This window comes from Phalangium opilio, unplaced genomic scaffold (assembly GCF_054372755.1).
Source record: "Phalangium opilio isolate 3A_F unplaced genomic scaffold, DU_Popi_V2 ptg000024l_1, whole genome shotgun sequence".
Taxonomy (NCBI): Eukaryota; Metazoa; Arthropoda; class Arachnida; order Opiliones; family Phalangiidae; genus Phalangium; species Phalangium opilio.
The window spans coordinates 4,577,905-4,595,251 of record NW_028324155.1 but is presented as its reverse complement, the minus strand read 5'-3'; the positions used below and the strand labels follow the sequence as shown (position 1 = coordinate 4,595,251).

Sequence of the window (17,347 nt, the reverse complement as noted above, 5' to 3'; positions counted from 1 at the left end):
ATCCAAGCGCGACTTTTTTTTTCATCCCCATCTTCGGATAATCGTTGCTAAGGATAGATAGAGGATGGAGGAAGATGATGGAAGGGGGTGGGTGGATGGATGGATGAACTTGTGACGATAATATTAATACTAACATCGATTCAAAGCTAGGAAACTTCCAAGCCTTTTTGGAGACTGAAGTCTCTAGCTCGGTTTTAGTGTTTTAGACTGGCGCGCGAATCGAAAATCGGCTAACCTGCCGCCATCTTCGCGCAGTGAGCGAGAGAGAGAGATGAAAAATATTTTCTTGGGTTTTGTACAGAAATTCGGAAAATGTTAATAATGATAAATATTTTATGATAAGATAATGAATTATTCTAGTATTTATTGTTTATTATTTTTCTTTATATCTAATAGGGCTGGAAAAACATTAAACTATGAGGATACGTCTTTTTGTTACGTGGATATCAGAAATGCTTACTGGCTGGATTAGTGAAGAATCAACTCAAAGGTAAGATAGAAACTTTTCTTAAAACTTTCTCAACATTTGTGGTATTCAACGCGAAAGACGGCGAGTTAGAGGCTTAACGTTTTGAGGGTATGGCTCGACTATAACGAAAACTATACCCGCGCTAGTCATTAGAGTAAAACCTTTTTTGGGTTTCTGTTAAAAGTTGACAAAGTTATCCACTGGTGAACGTGACTGCTAAGTTTTAAACTACAATTTTTCTTAATTTGTGAACTGAGGAATCTCTGACGAGGCTCTCCTTCTCTTCCCCCGTTCGTGTTTACCTAATTTCGCCTTAAATAATGGCCCTAACTTCGCGGAAAAAGTCGAGATTACGACGAGAGAACCCTTTATTTACATACTTTGGAAAAGGGCCGAGGTAATGTTGGAAGGGCAACGTTATACCGCGATGATTCGTGACAAAATCTATGGATGGCTTTTAAGGACAGGGAATAACTTTTGTCGCCGGCGTTTTCCTCGAGGCTCTATACACTCCCTTGAAGAATTTCCTTTAATGAAGCCTAAACTGGAACGACTCGGCGGGGAAATACCTAGGCGCTGATGTTACACTTCCAAGTGGGGGGTTTTTGGATGGGAATGAGTGTCATACCGGTAAAGGGTGGGCTTCCCGGAATAGCCTCTGGAAATGAGAGCGGAAAACTTGAAGAGAGGAACTGACTTCCAGGAGAGCTAGAAAGGTGACTTTGGTTTTCAACCTGAACTATAGCTGGCCTAGCTGGCGCAGGAAGCGCATGCTGCCGGGTTCTGACGGCGGGATTTTTAGAAACGAGTGTTCTGACATATTTGTCGCTTTTTACCCACGCCTGGTACGCGCGCCGCCTTAACGAATCCCGACGTCTTGGCAAATAGAGAATCGGCGAAATGTTAACCCTCGTTACGTCCGCCGTTTTCGCAATCTACTTCTCTTTTCCGAACATGGCGTTGAAAAATTTTTATTTAAAAAACACGCTCGCTTCTTGAAAGAAAGATTTATTCGCCGTTAAAGAAATGAGTTCTAGTCTGATATTCCAACAAGGTGCGTGCCATTGGCTGAAATTAGGCAACGAATCAGACTCCGGGGATCTAAGCCTAATTCATCCTAAATACGTTCCTAATCGATTACATCATCCGTCATGAAATAACAATACCGACAGTTACAAAATACTCGGGTTGCAGGCTTTTCATTCAAAGGCTAGCTGAGGACTGTCCCCGTTCCACAATCTAATTGAAAATTCTGAAAAGCGAAAAAAAGGGGACGAACACGACGAATGAATCTATTTCTTCTATAGCTCTTTTCAATCTTTCACTAATGAATCTTGAAATTTTTTGTCCTCCTTTTCTGACTGAATCCACCCGCTCATCTTCTCTCTTTCTACTCTCAAATATTTCCCGCATTTTCATTTTCCTCATAAAGGTCACTAAGTATACTAGAGCTTTGGGGACGCCCAGGAGTATAAAGTTATCATATATAGAACTCAAATTACTTATTAATTTACTTTGATCGAATTTAAATCCGATTAAAGTCGTGTTAAAAGATTCAGTTACTTTCTGTAAATAGAAATTATTTTGTATCACAGTATAACTTGCGGGAAGGACGCGTTGAAAGCGTTATTTATTTTAAATCCTAGAAATTGTGAATATTTGAAACCCTTCTGATACCCCTTATTATGAAAAAATAAGTAAGAATTATAAAAGTCGCTACGGCTTGAATTGACAGGTCTTTTTTTTTCTATTTTTCACTTCTTTCAAATGTAACAACCCCGCGTTTTTACATGGAGACTATATACAGGGAGCTATGTGTTAAGAAAAAAACCAAAACTATACTTGTTATGTCGTATTCCCTCAAAACTTTGTCGCCCTGAAGCTTGACTTACAGGAGTGTGACAAAATCCCAACTTCTTGTTACCGTTGCTTAGGTTATCCATCCCAAAATTATTTGTGGAATGAAGGAACGAACTTTGAACTCTGTTTAAATATTCACCCTATTGAGTCTCCCTGGAATTTTCTTCCCAAACTCTCTCCTTCAACATAAACCGGGCGCGTTTTACCCCAAATCCATTGGAATTTTCCTCTAGTTACTTCAGTTACTTCTTTTTAAAAACCCGTAAAATAGGTCTCTCTAGTTTCTTCAAAGCTGCGGAGGCTGTCGTATACATACTTTTCTTACGTCGTTACCATTCTTTTAAAAACTCTCCTTTTATTCTCTCTCTCAAGAAGAAAAATCCAGGCCTTCTCCCAATTCTTTTTCTTTCTTTTTTTTTGAGGAAAAAATTGAGGGATCCAATCAAAAACGCTACTCAAACCCACTTTCTCTCACGCTCTTTACTTAGGGAACCTTAATTGAGGGCTAACGACTTGTTTTTGGTCTGAAATGTCAATCTTGTCAAATATGAAAAGAAAAAGAAAAAAAAACGAAATCTTACTTCTTTAAAAGGGAACCTATATAGAAAGTTATATTTCTATGCCGTCTGATTGGTTAAAAAAATAGGAATTAGGCTTCCAAACTGCATGAGCTTTATACTCTTAAGGAATGTTAGACCTAACCCCTAAACAGCTTCGAAATTGAATTGAACTATTTGAATATTAGGCTTAAGAAAATAGGCCTAACAAAATTTAAATTTGATGAATCTCTCTCTCCGTTTCGATAAAATCCATTACAATTCTATTTGAAGATGACCCCCTCTAGTAAAAGTCGACCTTTGCTTTCGAAGCATTATCTTCATTACACGATTATACTGTGGCATTAGCCTCGGCGAATCTCATTTTCTGTTTCGCGGAAAGTGAAGTAAAATCACAGGAAAAGAAATAATAAATACACCCCCAAAGGAATTTTCTAAGAAATCATTTAAGCTCTTAAGAAACTGGGGGACCAGCTTAAATTCCTACACAAAATAAAGTGATACTTCAAACGGAGCAAATCTTAGAGTTTAATCTCGAAAAATTCTTACTTCTCTCGAACCGTTTTTGTTTTGGGAAGTGCGTTGTTAATATGAAATTTTCTACATTAAAGTATATAACTTAGTGTTGTAAATTTTCCGGAAAAATAAAACGCGGAAAATTTTCCTTAAACTTTTCCGGAAAATTTTTCTCTTCGCGGAAAATTTTCCCCTAATCGGAAAAATATAAAACTAGCAATTAAGTGAGCTTTGAGTCAATTTATCAAACTTTTGAAGATATTTCGATAGCTTCTTCAGTTTTGTTGTCCTGAGTTCGAAATTAATATAATAGACACATTTTAAAATAGAAACTGCAGCCTTTTTATATAATTGAATTACGAATTTGACTAATTACACCTCGCTGACTTACCAAATGTAGTTGCATATCATGAGATGATTCATTTTTCGTGCAGTTAATTTTAAAACTTTTCAATACAGATGGGGAACACTTTTTGCACATACCAGATGAAAAGTGGCGTTTCATCCACGTTGCGTTATTTGCATAACATTGTTTACAATATATACATTCTCCAGTTATATTTTGCCATCTTTAGTAGATTTATTAAAGTACCGCCAAATATTAGTGGTTGATTTTTCCATAATTTGTGACTTTAAACAGGGTTAACAAACAATTTTTCCCCCTCCGAATTCACCGAAAACAAAATAATGAATGTTTTGAAAAAAAAAAGGCAATTGAAAAATTTTAACGTTTTAACATTTTAATTGAGAAACCGGTAGCGGAAAAATACGGAAAATTTTCCGGAAAAATATAGCTCGGTCATTTTCCGGAAAATTTTCCGACTTACAACCCTAATATAACTTGATCAATGTTTAGGAATGAGACAGACTTATGGGTGCATTTAAGTATGACTTTAAAGGGGTTTTGGGGTGATTTTTCCTTCAACTCTTAGTCCTTTAATCTCGGTCCAAGGAAAGGAAATGAGGAAAAAAGTATACAAGGAAGATCAAGAGAGAGAGAGAGAGAGAGAACGAGCTCGGAAGAGAATAAGTAAATGTAAACGAGACTAGGGGGTGAGGGACTTTCTTATGAAAGTGGTTAAGCAAGATGGTCGAGGGGAGGAGGGGATGGGGTTTGGCGTGCCCCGGGTGCCCGAGCAAACGCCCAACGCCTGCCTATGTATAGTATAGCTAGGTTAGAACGGGAGCAATAAGGGCCCTCGCTAATCGCTCTTCTTAACTCTGGTGGAAACGAGATTGGCGACTCTGGGCCTGCCTTCCATAATCCGTTTAATTAACAGGGCGGTCTCTCGTTTCTAATTAATTGGAGATTCGGAAGAGAAGACTGGGTGGGGGAGGGGAGGTTTGAATCTCGCCAACTATGGTGGCACGGGGACGCCTAGCTGTAGCCACCAAAATGGAAAAAGATTTGTGGGGTATGCCGCGTGGTGTAGTGTAGAGCTTTTTTTCCCCAGTTGTTTGGGACCACCTGCACTCCGCTTTCTTTTTCTCCCATTTTCTATAAAAGTAATTCTTCACCTTCTCGTTCCTTTTCGGGCAATATACCATACGGGGTGTGTAGGGTGTAAATCTATCTTTCGAGTAATATATGCCGAGTCGATTGTTTCTGAGAGACGAGAGAGAGAGAGAAAGAGAGAGACTAGCACCCCGCGATACTAACTTGTCCCTATAACCCTTGGCTGAAACAAAACGGCTCCGGCAGCGTTCTAATTTTGGCGGCGGAACTCTGGATGGTATACTGTCCTTTTTAAACGAAAAGTGTATGGTGCACCCTCTCGGATAATAGAATCTCTCTCTAACGCTGGCCTTTTCTCCCAACGTCTAGCTCTCTTTCGCTCTTCGTTTATGCAAATTTGACCCAACAGATGGCAGGCCCTTATTCATTTCTAAGCTAAACAGCCAATTTCGAAGACGAAATTAGTTTCGTAAAAGTTTACTCTCTCTCTCTCTCCTTTTCTCTACACACTCCATTCTCCTTTCCTTTGGCCCCCAAAACCTCTCGTCACTCTCTCAGCTTGGCCTTTCTTTCAGGGTAACTAGCCGTGATATGCCTATATTTTTATTCCTTCTTTTACCAACTGCTTCTTAGTTACGAAAGGAATATCCCCTTTTTCAAAAGCATCTTATTTTTTAAGGTTTTCTTTTTAAATACAAAGTTTAGTGAGTAAGATTGTTATTTCTAATTTTTGGATTTGAAACTAGAAAGTAAGATTTAGTAAGAAATGTCGTTATTAATCCTTCTAGCTGTAAAATTACAGTATCGCCTGTAAAACAGCTAAATTATGAACATTCAACGGTTTCTATTGGGGGAAACTGTTTTCCAATGCTTAAAATGAATAATTAATAATTAAGACTTGTACCAATTCGAAAATAATCTTAATAAATTGAGGAGAAGCACTTAAATAAATACGGGATAACTTCGGGCCTTTAATTTCGAAACTAAAGCTACTGCTTAATAAATCCGTGAATTAAAATTTCATCAAACTTGATTCCACTGTATTCTATTAAAAATTTAAAATACTTCTAACTCTAAAGTATTACTCTATGCACTATACAAAGAGACTAGCTATAGCTAGAGGTATTTTCAGAATTTTAAAATTACTATAACTAAACATAAATTTTAAAGGTTTAGGGTTTCTTAAGTTTTATGAGCTGTAGGAATATTACATCATAACATACCTTCAATTTAAAGTTGACACGAATATATCATGACATATAATTCAATATTTAAAAAATTTTGATTACATTATCCCTTGCCTATGGCGTAAATATTTCAATGACTTGATTCGAATCGAAATTTTCTATCCCATTCTTTGCGCATATATTTACAAAATGTCTAGTTGGCGAGTTATTTTTGGAACTAGAAGAAATGAAATGACAACCGTCAAATCAACCAGGAGTGAAAAATTACATTATTTAAAAAAGTATAATTTGATTGGGAGTTGTGTAGCTAGTTGAAAAAAATTCCATCATCCTCTCATGTGAAAACTACTATATTATAGATATTGCTTTCGATTAACTAAGCCAGACAGTAAATACATTTCGAAAACTAGAAGTTGAAATAACATTCTTTTTTTGGGGGGGGGGATGGACAGTTTTTTTGAGTTTTGAATTTTTCGAATATTACATCCGATTATTTATCAGACATCACCAGTAGCAAATCTCAAGGCTGGAAGTGTGTCTGTATGTGTTAAGTCAATTTGATTTAGGCTTAGTAATCTTGGCGATCGTGGCTTGGTTCCAGTGCAATTTTATCTTGATATAACCCCGGCCGGGGTTTTCCTTGATAACCTTTATCCTTTTTCTATCATTTTGAAGTTGGAAACTTGAATGAGTTCGGAGATAACGCGTTTGGAAACAAACTAAAAAATAATGACATTGACCAGATGTTGTTGGCTTTTTTCCCGCCTTTTGCCAAATTACGAATTTGCCCAAAACAAAATGCTTTCCGTCACAACTCAATTTCCGGAAGTAGAATGCCATTGCCCATATACTTTGTTTTACCTAAGTTTAAATTAGAATAATTTATATAATTTATCTCAGTGTAGGCCTATATCGTGTCCGTCTATTAAGAACGTAGAGAAACTATTGCAAGGAGGATATCCTGATTTTATAATTAAGGGGGAGAAACTCGCCCCCTTTCATCTGTGAGAGGGTTTCTATTTCGTGGTGCCATCTATCGACGAGTGAAGCCGTTATTAAATTTGAACAATAACGAAATTCTGATACGTTGCATCTTGCAAATGTTTTAATTCTCTGTAAACGTGTACACACGTCGGGTTCGACGGTAATGTCCACGTACTTCAACCAAAACTATGATCATTGTATTAATGATTATTTACAACTTGAGAAGAACTTGTGTTTATCTCAAATTAAATATTTATTGAAGGTTAACTAGCGCGTTTCATCTTTTGGAAAGCGGGGATTTTAGTTGCGATTGGTGATATAGGGATTTGGATTGTGAGGCCGTATGTACTCCGGTAACCATGGGTTACCGGGTTGTAATCGATAATGTTTCGGGGGAGTAAAACGTATCTAGTGAAACCTAGTGGGATATTGAATAAATTAATTTCAGTTGATAGAGATTAGCTATTCGTGAATTTTAAATTTTATATATACAAATAGGGAATTAATTTATTTACCCCAAGTATATTTAATAATTCAAAATTATTATTAACTAAATTATAAATTAATCTATCTATTGATTTAAATCGAAACAATAATAGAGACATTTTGTTTTTCATAAATTTTTATTAAAAAATTCTTTTATTTTTTACAATAACTTTTTTAAATTCACATTTATAAGTTTTACAGATCCGGAAAATTAAAAATTAGATTACACAAATTTAAATTGATTCATTTTTTTTTAAATTTACACGTAATAGTTACTTATTTTGTTTTAAATATAAATACTGGTTTTCGTAAAAAAATTCTGTACAATTACACTCCCCATTCGTATTCGTATTTATTATTAATATTATTATTATTTAAATTAACATTTTTATGATGGAATTAATTTAATAGCTGAAATGAATTAATTTAAATCCCATTTAAAACGGATTTTGACTAGCGTCTTTTTTTATTAATTATTTAATTTAAATATTTGATAAGTTAAATACTAGGGAGGTGTTTTTCTCTCTCTCTATAATAACCATTTTAAAAATTAATGAGTTCACTTGTTGAAGGTGATTTTGGTTTTTATAGATATATATATATACTTTTTTATAATATTTTCGTATTCGAAATATTTTAAAAAATATGGAATTTGTACTATAGACTTTTATTTTTGTTAGTAATTTTCATCTTCTTCTCCTTTCATTTTTTCTTTTGCAAACTTGGTAAATATTTTGGCAACCTATTTATTTTGTTTCTCCCCGAAGTTTTGAAGGCCTTTTTAAATTATTAATTTAATATATTTTAATATTATTATTTTTATTATTATTAGAGTAGATTCGCCCTTTTAAGAATTGTGTATGTGACACTGATTATCGTAAAAACTCGAGGGGAATATTTATAATTTCACAATAAATTCAAAAAGAAAGAAAAAAGATCATCCGAAATATAATTTTTATATTACAAGGGCGTGGTTAAATAGCTGTAAAACATCTCTTTAGTTTAGTTTTTTTGATTTTATTCGAGGGGATATATAGTTAAGGTTTTATGGAACTCTGTGTGATTATGGCGGCGGATTTGTTTGTTTTTAAATATTTGGCTGAATGGTCATCCTAGGGAAGAAGTGTTTGTTTAAAGTGACGTCATCGGAACTCCCTATTAGAGAATAATTCATTAGCTCGTGTTATAGAACTTATCTGAACTGAACTTAGGTGTTAATAAGACTCTACCGACCTTGTCCTTCCTGTTCGGATCAAATTCCACCATCTTAACCCTTTCGATTTCCGATTGTTCCAACCATTCTAGTTCGACTCCCGCAGGGTCTTGGGTTGGCGGTGTTGGTTTGGGTTCCGGAAACAAGAAAACGGTGTCCGCGTGTTTGGCACTTCCGCTAGACAAAAATTCTGTACCGTCACCTTCGGTGTCAACCGGACTGGTACTGCTAGTCCTCGCGTGAACCGGTGCGGAAGCGGTTGAACCGTACCCGCTTTCGGGGCTACTCTCTGGGCATTTTAAGCCCAAATGACCGCCGGGTGAAACCGCCGAAACGTTGGCGACCGGACCAGCCAGTCTGTTTGTTGTCGAAGAAGCTTCGTTCTTCAGATTGTTAGCTCTGATACGGTCCCAGTTGATGGAACTGGCGGCCGAACCATAACCGCTTTCAAGACTTCCATCTGGTCGCCGTTTCAACTTGGCCCCTGGCTTACATTTGGGCGCTTCCCCGATAATCACTGACGCGTCATTCAACGATTCGACGGTGGTTGTTAGGATTTGGGAATGCGTCTGAACTTCCGGTTTGCCATTCAGGGCCCGTCGCGAGACATCCGTCATGATCAGGATGGCTAGTTTGTCGGCGAAGATATGTACTAAATTAGGGTCGATGGCTGGAAGGTAAAAAAAGGGGGACACGTGTCAAGGACACTGTTTAAACCACCACCGGCCTAAAGAAAATCATTTACCGGAAGTTGATTTTTGCGGAGAACAATTATTCAGTTCTTCCGTCGAGCGACCCGTTTGCGTGCCGGCTGAGGGCCAAGTATTCGTGACTGTTTCCACAGCGATGGTCGCTGTACATGTAGTTTGAATACCGTATTTGTGAGAACTTGATGTCCCCTCCTTGCTCCTTCTCTTTTTGTAGATGACTGATTCCCGCTCAGTCTTTTTTAACTTTTCTTTTAAATACGCCACTTCATGCTGACGCGTAAATGAATAATTTAGAGTAAACAATATATATTTAATCTCAAACGGAACCAACCTCCAAATCTTCCACTTTTAAAATAAGCAAGTCAACTTTGTGTTCGGCTTGCGTCTTCTCGCGATGGTACGTATGAACCACGCTATTTAGCTCTGATTTTGCAGCGTCTGTAATACCTACGAAGAAATAATGACGCGAATTAATTAACATTAAAGTCATTAGCGTTTAGGGACTTACTTCGAAATATTCTTCTGACTCTCCATATTCTAAGGAAGATCAAATTGAGCGCCGCGTCACGACCCGATCTCGTTTTAGTTGGAGACGTTAAGAAGGCGATACCTAAACTAAATACTATTATAACTATTATGGCGTCAAAGACCTGTAATAGTAAAACGTATCCAACGTTAGTTAAGAAAGAACAAAAACATTAATTGTGGGTGGCGAGTTTTAAGAATTGATTGAATAACTATTCTCACTTCGATACCCTGCGTGATATATCTTAATTTCCCAGTTATTAATCGAACTATAATCTAAAGAAATTATATAAATCAGGTTAGGTCAATTAGGTATTGGTAGTACGAAAATAATTAGTGGTATTTTTAATTACCTCGACGAGGAAAAATGTAAGGATGACGGTGCTTGTGTAGGTAAAAGCAAAATTGGCGTCTTTTAGCTTGGGGCTATGGACAGCGTCCACCACAGCAAATGGATTGGAACTATTCGCCGTACAATTGACAACAGGTGACTTCCATTCGGGATCTTTTCAAGTATTACAAATTACGTACAAAGTTATTAGAAAATTTATCCAACCGATAGGAAATGTGTTATACGCTTTTTATGTCGCTTGAGTTAACAAATCAAAATCAATCTTGCGTTAATTAACCTTGTAATGTAAGTCTTGGAGAATTGGGGCTACTTGCTACATGATACGGTTGAAGAATTTAAATTATAAAATTTTGTATAAAATTAATCGAATTCTTTGGACGATTTCCAGTATAGTAAAATATTCTACGACTTTTTGCCGTCCGGGTCACCGTTTTCAAGTTATGATTGTAGCGTTGACCCCTTACTTAAATTAAGAAACTGAAAGATAATGCTAATTAAATTTAAGGGGCCATCCATAAAACTCTCCAATTGTATCTTAAAAAGTAAGGTCCGAACGGTAAAATTGTCATGGAAAATTTAAGACTCGAATTCGAATAATTGTTTTTTTTTTTTTTTCAATTTTGTAAAAAGAACCCCTTTTTTTGGTGTTTGAAGCGTAAAAGGGTGAACGCACGATTATTTCTACGTTGTTAACTTACGAGTTGGGTGAGAGTGAGGGCGTCCACCGGTTTAAGCCATGTGGTCTAAACTTTATGTAATTCAAAATGTCAGAAAAGGGGCGAGGTTACCTCTAACAACTTCCAGAGTTATGAGCAATTTAGAGACAATGACTAGAGTCTCGATATTGACCAAAAGAACTATGATTATGTTGCAGGCTCTACTGTTTAGGAACACCCATAGTCTTTCACATATTCTGAATATAAATAAGAAAAAATAAAATACGTTTAAAAAGAAGGAGTTAGGGTTAAGTAATAAATAAAAGGAGAGAGAGTGAGAGAGAGAGAGTGAGAGAGAGAGAGAGGTTTTTTAATTAAAGTCGGTATTTGTTATTAAGGATAAAAACCTGTTTGGTTCCGAATCTGGTGAATGATTGCCGGCCGCCAATCCCCAGACCAAATGGTCCGAGTTCCGCATCAATTCCTCCTTACTGAAATACGAAAAAAATTTAAAGGCAGAGTTTCGTAAATAAATTAACTTTTACGTTAGTTTATAACCTAATGAAACTCGAAACGTTAAAATTTCCAACTATTAATTAAATTTTCGAATTTATAATGCACTTTTTAATGCGATTTGAGATATGAATTACAATAGGAAGTTCTAAGTTAAATATATTTTCCCCTTATCTAACAGAATTAATATTACCATTCACAAATAATTAATTTCAATATTCTGGCAGAGGTATAGTTTTATGAATAATTACACATTTTCGAGGTCAAATATGGGAAGACAGAGTTAATTTTTAGTTTAAATTTAAACTAAGTAATGTTTTATTTCTTAATTCACGAGATTTTACCTTTAAAACTACACCTATATACATCTTTACTTTTTAACCTCTGTCTGCTAATATTTTATTTTATTTTTCTAAAACCCGGGGAGACAAGGGAATATAATTTTAAAGGTTTTGCTTGGTTAAATACGAAGAGCGAAGAATTATACCATTCCCACTAATGAGTGTGTATATGAGAATTTACTACATACATACCGAAACCAGTTTAAAAGAAAAAAAACCTCCCGATAGCGAGCGCATGATATAATGTTATGGCATAGACCCCTTGAAACCCGGGTGTATGTATTACGTTATGTTGTTACGTTTATTACTTAAACGGGTCATTGTGCTGATAAGGCGCCCCTCGCACACCAATACTTTCAAAGTAAGAAGGATGTTTTTACTTCTTCTTCTTCAATGCCAAGTTCATTACCAAAACGATATTTTTAGAACTATCTATCGAGCCATTATATGCAATCACAATTTGTCGTTCGCTCGTTTTGTATTAATATTGAGACGCTTCGATGAATATTAAAATTATAGGGTGCGGATCATAACACCCCGATCGTGTTTTCCTTTTTAAATGAGGATTTACCTACACCATGTATTCAAATTTAAGGTACCCGGCCTTGCCCGGTTGTTAAGTTTGGTCAAATTTGTGGCTTTGGATAAGATGTATTTCCGAATTTACAATCTAGGTATCTAGCTTAACCGAAACGGGGTCCATTTCCCAAGACTAATTATTCAAGAGACCCCATTTTGGGCAAGGTATTTCGCAAAATGTAAAGAGTTCAATGTTGCAAAATATTGAAAATAATAAACAAACCTTTAACTGTACTGTCTCTCGTACAGGAAACTAACTGACAGGGTTATGACAATATTATTTCGCGTCACGTTATACGCGTTAAAATCAGGGTTACGTATTGTTTTACACCATTACGTATTAAATAAAACAACCCAACAGGATAGAAAGGACAAAAGCCTTTTTCCGGCGTATTTATAGGTCAAATACTATAGGTCAACTCCTCCTACGTAACGTACGTTTAAAATATTAAATATCGACTTCAGGTAAATACTACTAGTACTGTACCATATACCACTACTACTACTACTAACATACTCATAGAGAAACGTCAAGGCCCTTTTATTTGGAGCATACTGACGCAAAAACGTATGGCGAGATCAAATCATTTACATTTCATTTAACCTCTACTATACTGAAAGAAAATACAGTATAATATTTTTCCAGGTGTTTTCGTTGTTGTGTTTTTTCACTTATTTTCAATAACAAGCATTGATATTTTCGTAAACAACTTAATTAAACTTATAATCAAAATTAATTCAATTCAAACCTGTTAGAATTTCCTTTTTTGAAACACATCAAAGGCCACCCGAAATAAGTCACTAGCGATGGGAAAAACATTCTACGTTTTTCTTCAATTTTAACAACCGAATCAGCCTCTTCGATTGAGGCAGCTGACATTGTTTACAAATTTATAACTGTCCAGTATTATATGAAATTTCGAATTGAACTAATAATAATAAATACCGTAACATCTCTCTGCTATCTCGAGTATTCTGATGAACGGTATAGTACGTTGAAGAACTAACTGGTTTTTAACTTTAACTTACAAGATATACCGAAAGAACTTGAGAGGGCAATAGCGAGAGGGGGAAGTGGAGGTGGTGGTGCTGGTGGAAGTGGTTTAATAGGAGTCAGTGGCCTCTAATACCACCCGCTACACCCGAGGTTATACCTTCTAGTTAAGCTATACTATATATCCACGGGAAAATATATAACAACACCACACCCCTGGTTGGTTGCGTGGCTACGGTCAAAACAGTACTCGTATGTATGTACTCGAGTTGTAAATCTTTGTTGGTCATGCTTTCATTTATCAAAACTTTATTTTCTTTGTCAAGAACTATTCGTTATATTCATATTGAAAAACAGGTTTTTGAAGCATGATAAACCGCTTAAAGTCTATAGTTCTTATTACTAAACAATAGTTTGTTGGCGTCCTTTTCACTTCCTACATCGTTCTTGCGTATATAATGCAGTAAAGCACCCGGGCCGTTATCGCTTTGAACAAACTAAACTTCCCAAGGAAACGGGAGGGGGCCATACTTTCTTCGAGACGGGAAAAGTGAGGGGGTTGCGGTTTGCTTCAATGGGAAACAATGTCTTATAGCAAACAAAAACTTCTCGAGTTGCACGGCGGATTTTATGATGGCTTTATTATTGTTGATATTATTATTGTACTCGCAAAACGTGTTAAAAATGTGTATAACGAAGTTTTATCGGGATGGGGAGGCCATGTTTTAATGTTTGGTTGTGGCGACTGCATGGCGAGAGGCTAATCACAGTTCAGACTAAATGTCGTGGGGCTACTCACTAAAATGTATATAACGAAGTTTTATAGGGGGAGACCCTATCTTAATGTTTGGTTGTGGCGACAGGCGACAGGCTACACACAGTTCAGACTAAATATCGTGGGGCTACTCACTCGCAGATTCCCTGTACACCGATTATAGATTACGCGTAATTATCTTAGCACTGTCAAGGGTAGGGCTTCTAATGATTAATATAGTACAGTCCAAGGCATGAGTGACCGGTCCCTCGCTTAGCATTCAACTCGATCGTTATCCATCTGATTAATTCGGATTAAAACCCATTCATTGATTAAAATTTATTGGGTTAATTATATCAGATTGCTTAGTGGGTTTGGGTGTGAATTTGAATATTGGTTTATGATGTTAAAATCGATTATTTTTCGAGGTTGTGTTCTACTACAGTGAACAAATTTTCAACGTTATAAAATTGAAGTTTGGCATGGTTACCGATAACATTATTTTCCTATATTATCATGCTTCCTAATTGAACAGAATGGAATGTTTAATTTTAACCCGGCTATTATTATTATATCCGTGATATCAAAATGAGGTGACAGTTCAATATACGAGAGTTGTTTACATTAGATAAAGATACATTTTTTTCTTTTCTGTTCTAAATAAAACCCTGTACAAATAACTCTGAATCCTCTGGCACGTAAAACTGTTCAAAAATCGTAGAACCAATTAGCTAATAATTTCTTCATATAAATGTAAGACTTTGTCTTCAATATAGAATAACGATTATACGGTTGCTAACGAAGGAGTTATACATACATGTTATGTATAAGGAAGATTACCTCCTTGGTATAGCGAGAGAAGGAAAGAGGAGAGATTCTAAATTTTCTCTACCGCGGTCATCGTAAACAGAAACGGTACAATCTCTCTTCCTCCAAGGATGAAGGAAGATTAAAAATCGGAGAAACTCCCAATTTCCTTAACTATAACTATTACGATTTAAATACCGGCTTAAAATTAAGGTCAGTGTGTCTGAAAATATAAATAAAAAGAAGAAAATTACGCAAAAGTCTCTTACCTGACTGACGGCGCCATGTTTTGGCGATCAGCTTGGCGACGAAGCCGTACGCGCAGGCGTCACGCGACTTTATGAAGGAACTAGGAGAATACGCTCGTGGCCCACATTTTTACTGTGACTCGCGCACAGGCGCTTTTTTCTTTATTTTCTTTTATTTCCCGCCGTTGTTTTTTTTTGTTCTTGGTGGTCGTACGTTTTTAATCGTAAAAACTTATACCTTTTAATTGCAGCATTTATTTAAGCAAAATTTAGTGTAGTATTTTATATTTCCGCGGAACAGGAACGAGTAGGTCTGCCGGAAAGGAACTCGCCAGACTCTCGTCGGTAGCGTTAAAGGATAGGGGCTACGGTATAGCAGCGCAGATCGGGCGCGCAGGCATGAATGGGAAGGATAACTTGAATGGCCCCTGCTTCGACTCAAAGCTAGGATGACTGGGAAGGGGGCAGCTGCTGCTGCTGCCGCTGCCGCTCTCTCTCTCCATCCTATATAACCTTAACACGCTAGAATCTATAGGTATCCCCTTTAAGAGAGAGGGGATTGCAAACGGGAAGAGGAGAGAGAGAGAGAGAGAGTGTGTGTGTGTGTGTGTTGTCTGTTTTAAGGGGTGGCGAATGGGAGGGATTTGTTCAGCTTAATGTATAGCCGACTAGTTTGGCACGGGCACTTTTATATTTATACTAAGTTAAAGTGTCTATGACCCTCACTCCGTAAGTTATCTTTAAAATTACGATTCTAGTGATGAGAAAGTAATGAAATTAATGTATAGTTTATTTTTTTAACGGACTTACTTATGATTGAATTGTTTTAGGGATGACCCCTTAAATTTTTAACTAGCAGTCTTTCATTTTAAGGGATCATCATCCGTAAAACACTCTGTGCGTGTCGCATACACTTTGAATACTGGATTAAAGTGTCTGTGACCTCGAACCAAATATATTTTAATTATTGTTTTATTAAAAACGATTCTAATAATGTCTTTATCTCAAGAGAAATTAAATAAATTCAAAATTATTTTATACTGAAATAAATTTAATTGTTAAAACTGTTAAATGTGTTAAAGGCACTTTATAGGTAGGTCCTGCATTTCCCCCTTCCGTTGTCCTTCCCTTGTAATAGGTTGAACTCGTAGACACATCTGTCGTTCCAGTTTTGGAGAGTGAGGAGCGAACCTTAAATATACATTTTTTTTATTTTTTTGTTTAATAAGAGTTATTATTTTCACTAACGGATTTCAAAGGTGGGGTGCTGCCGTGATGGCTTGTTTTTTGATATAGCGGAAGTTTGATAATGGTTCCTGTCATGGCAGACATAATCGTAGATTTTATTTAAACCGTTCTCTTTGATTTGGGACTGGCCCGGTTTTTATAACTATATACTGAATAAACTTGACACCATTTTGTCTAAGCCTATATAATTATTAAAGAGTTAATTGTTAGCCTTAGTACAAACAGAAGTGAGATGAGACCAGAAGTACTGAGCTAACCAAATTCTTCACTCGGCGAAAGTGAATATTCTTGATAACACACGAACGGTCGGCCCTCTGGTAGCGGTTTCTGAATTTTCCCTCCAAAACGTGAGACGCTCGTGGCGGTAGACGGCCGAACTAGATTCCAGCACCCGCGTCCGTGATCCGTGGCTTTAGGTTGAGGGGAAGGGGGTAGGAAATGTTTTTGGAACTCGACCAATTTTTTTCTCTCTAGTTTTAGCGCGTGGGAAGCGGCATAAAATCCTCAAATTTGTTCACTAGTGCCAGGATCTACTACCAATGCTAGAGCCCTTCACTCAGGGCCGGAAATAAGAAAAATTTCTTATAGGACATGTGTCCAGTGACCCCCTGTTTGACTGGAAAATTTATAGGACATTGTCCACTGGAGTGTGCAAAAATAGTGTCGCATCTCCATAGTCAAGCTATCAAAACTTGGGAAAATCTATTGGTCAAACTGTCCAGTGACCCCCTTATTTTTTGAAAAAATTATGGGACAATTTAAAATTTTATTGGACAATGTCCAGTGTCCTGTGCTTATTTCCGGCCCTGCCTTCACTTCTAGTCTCATCTCACTTCTGGTACATATCAGATCTATGAGTTTTTCATATCAGAAACACTGTATAAACCCGACG

The 17,347-nt window shown here is 36.6% G+C and overlaps 2 protein-coding genes across 4 annotated transcripts in view; one reads left to right on the top strand and one right to left on the bottom strand.

Annotated features, from left to right (window-relative positions):
- The window catches only part of LOC149692303 (calcium/calmodulin-dependent protein kinase kinase 1), a 107,131-nt gene that overhangs the window by 26,684 nt on the left and 63,100 nt on the right, over window positions 1-17,347 (top strand). Inside the window, exon 2 of the mRNA XM_089867991.1 lies at window positions 397-490. The gene's annotated coding sequence lies outside the window, so the exon portion shown is untranslated. The remainder of the gene's footprint in view (window positions 1-396; window positions 491-17,347) is intronic.
- Window positions 7,654-15,903, bottom strand: LOC149692307 (uncharacterized). 3 transcript variants are annotated; one of them, XM_089867975.1, is made up of 10 exons: window positions 15,229-15,903; window positions 11,379-11,462; window positions 11,104-11,228; window positions 10,317-10,468; window positions 10,186-10,239; window positions 9,947-10,088; window positions 9,770-9,885; window positions 9,474-9,708; window positions 8,749-9,398; window positions 7,654-8,670 (listed from the first exon to the last, which is right to left on the bottom strand). In XM_089867975.1, exons 1-10 carry the CDS (start codon window positions 15,243-15,245, stop codon window positions 8,647-8,649), a joined length of 1,599 nt encoding a protein of 532 aa, XP_089724101.1. In that variant the 5' UTR covers window positions 15,246-15,903; the 3' UTR covers window positions 7,654-8,646. The 3 variants fall into 3 exon arrangements, with proteins under 3 accessions (XP_089724101.1, XP_089724100.1, XP_089724099.1); XM_089867974.1 differs by lacking the exon at window positions 15,229-15,903 and adding an exon at window positions 13,154-15,175 and having other exon boundaries at window positions 8,749-9,356; XM_089867973.1 differs by lacking the exon at window positions 15,229-15,903 and adding an exon at window positions 13,154-15,172.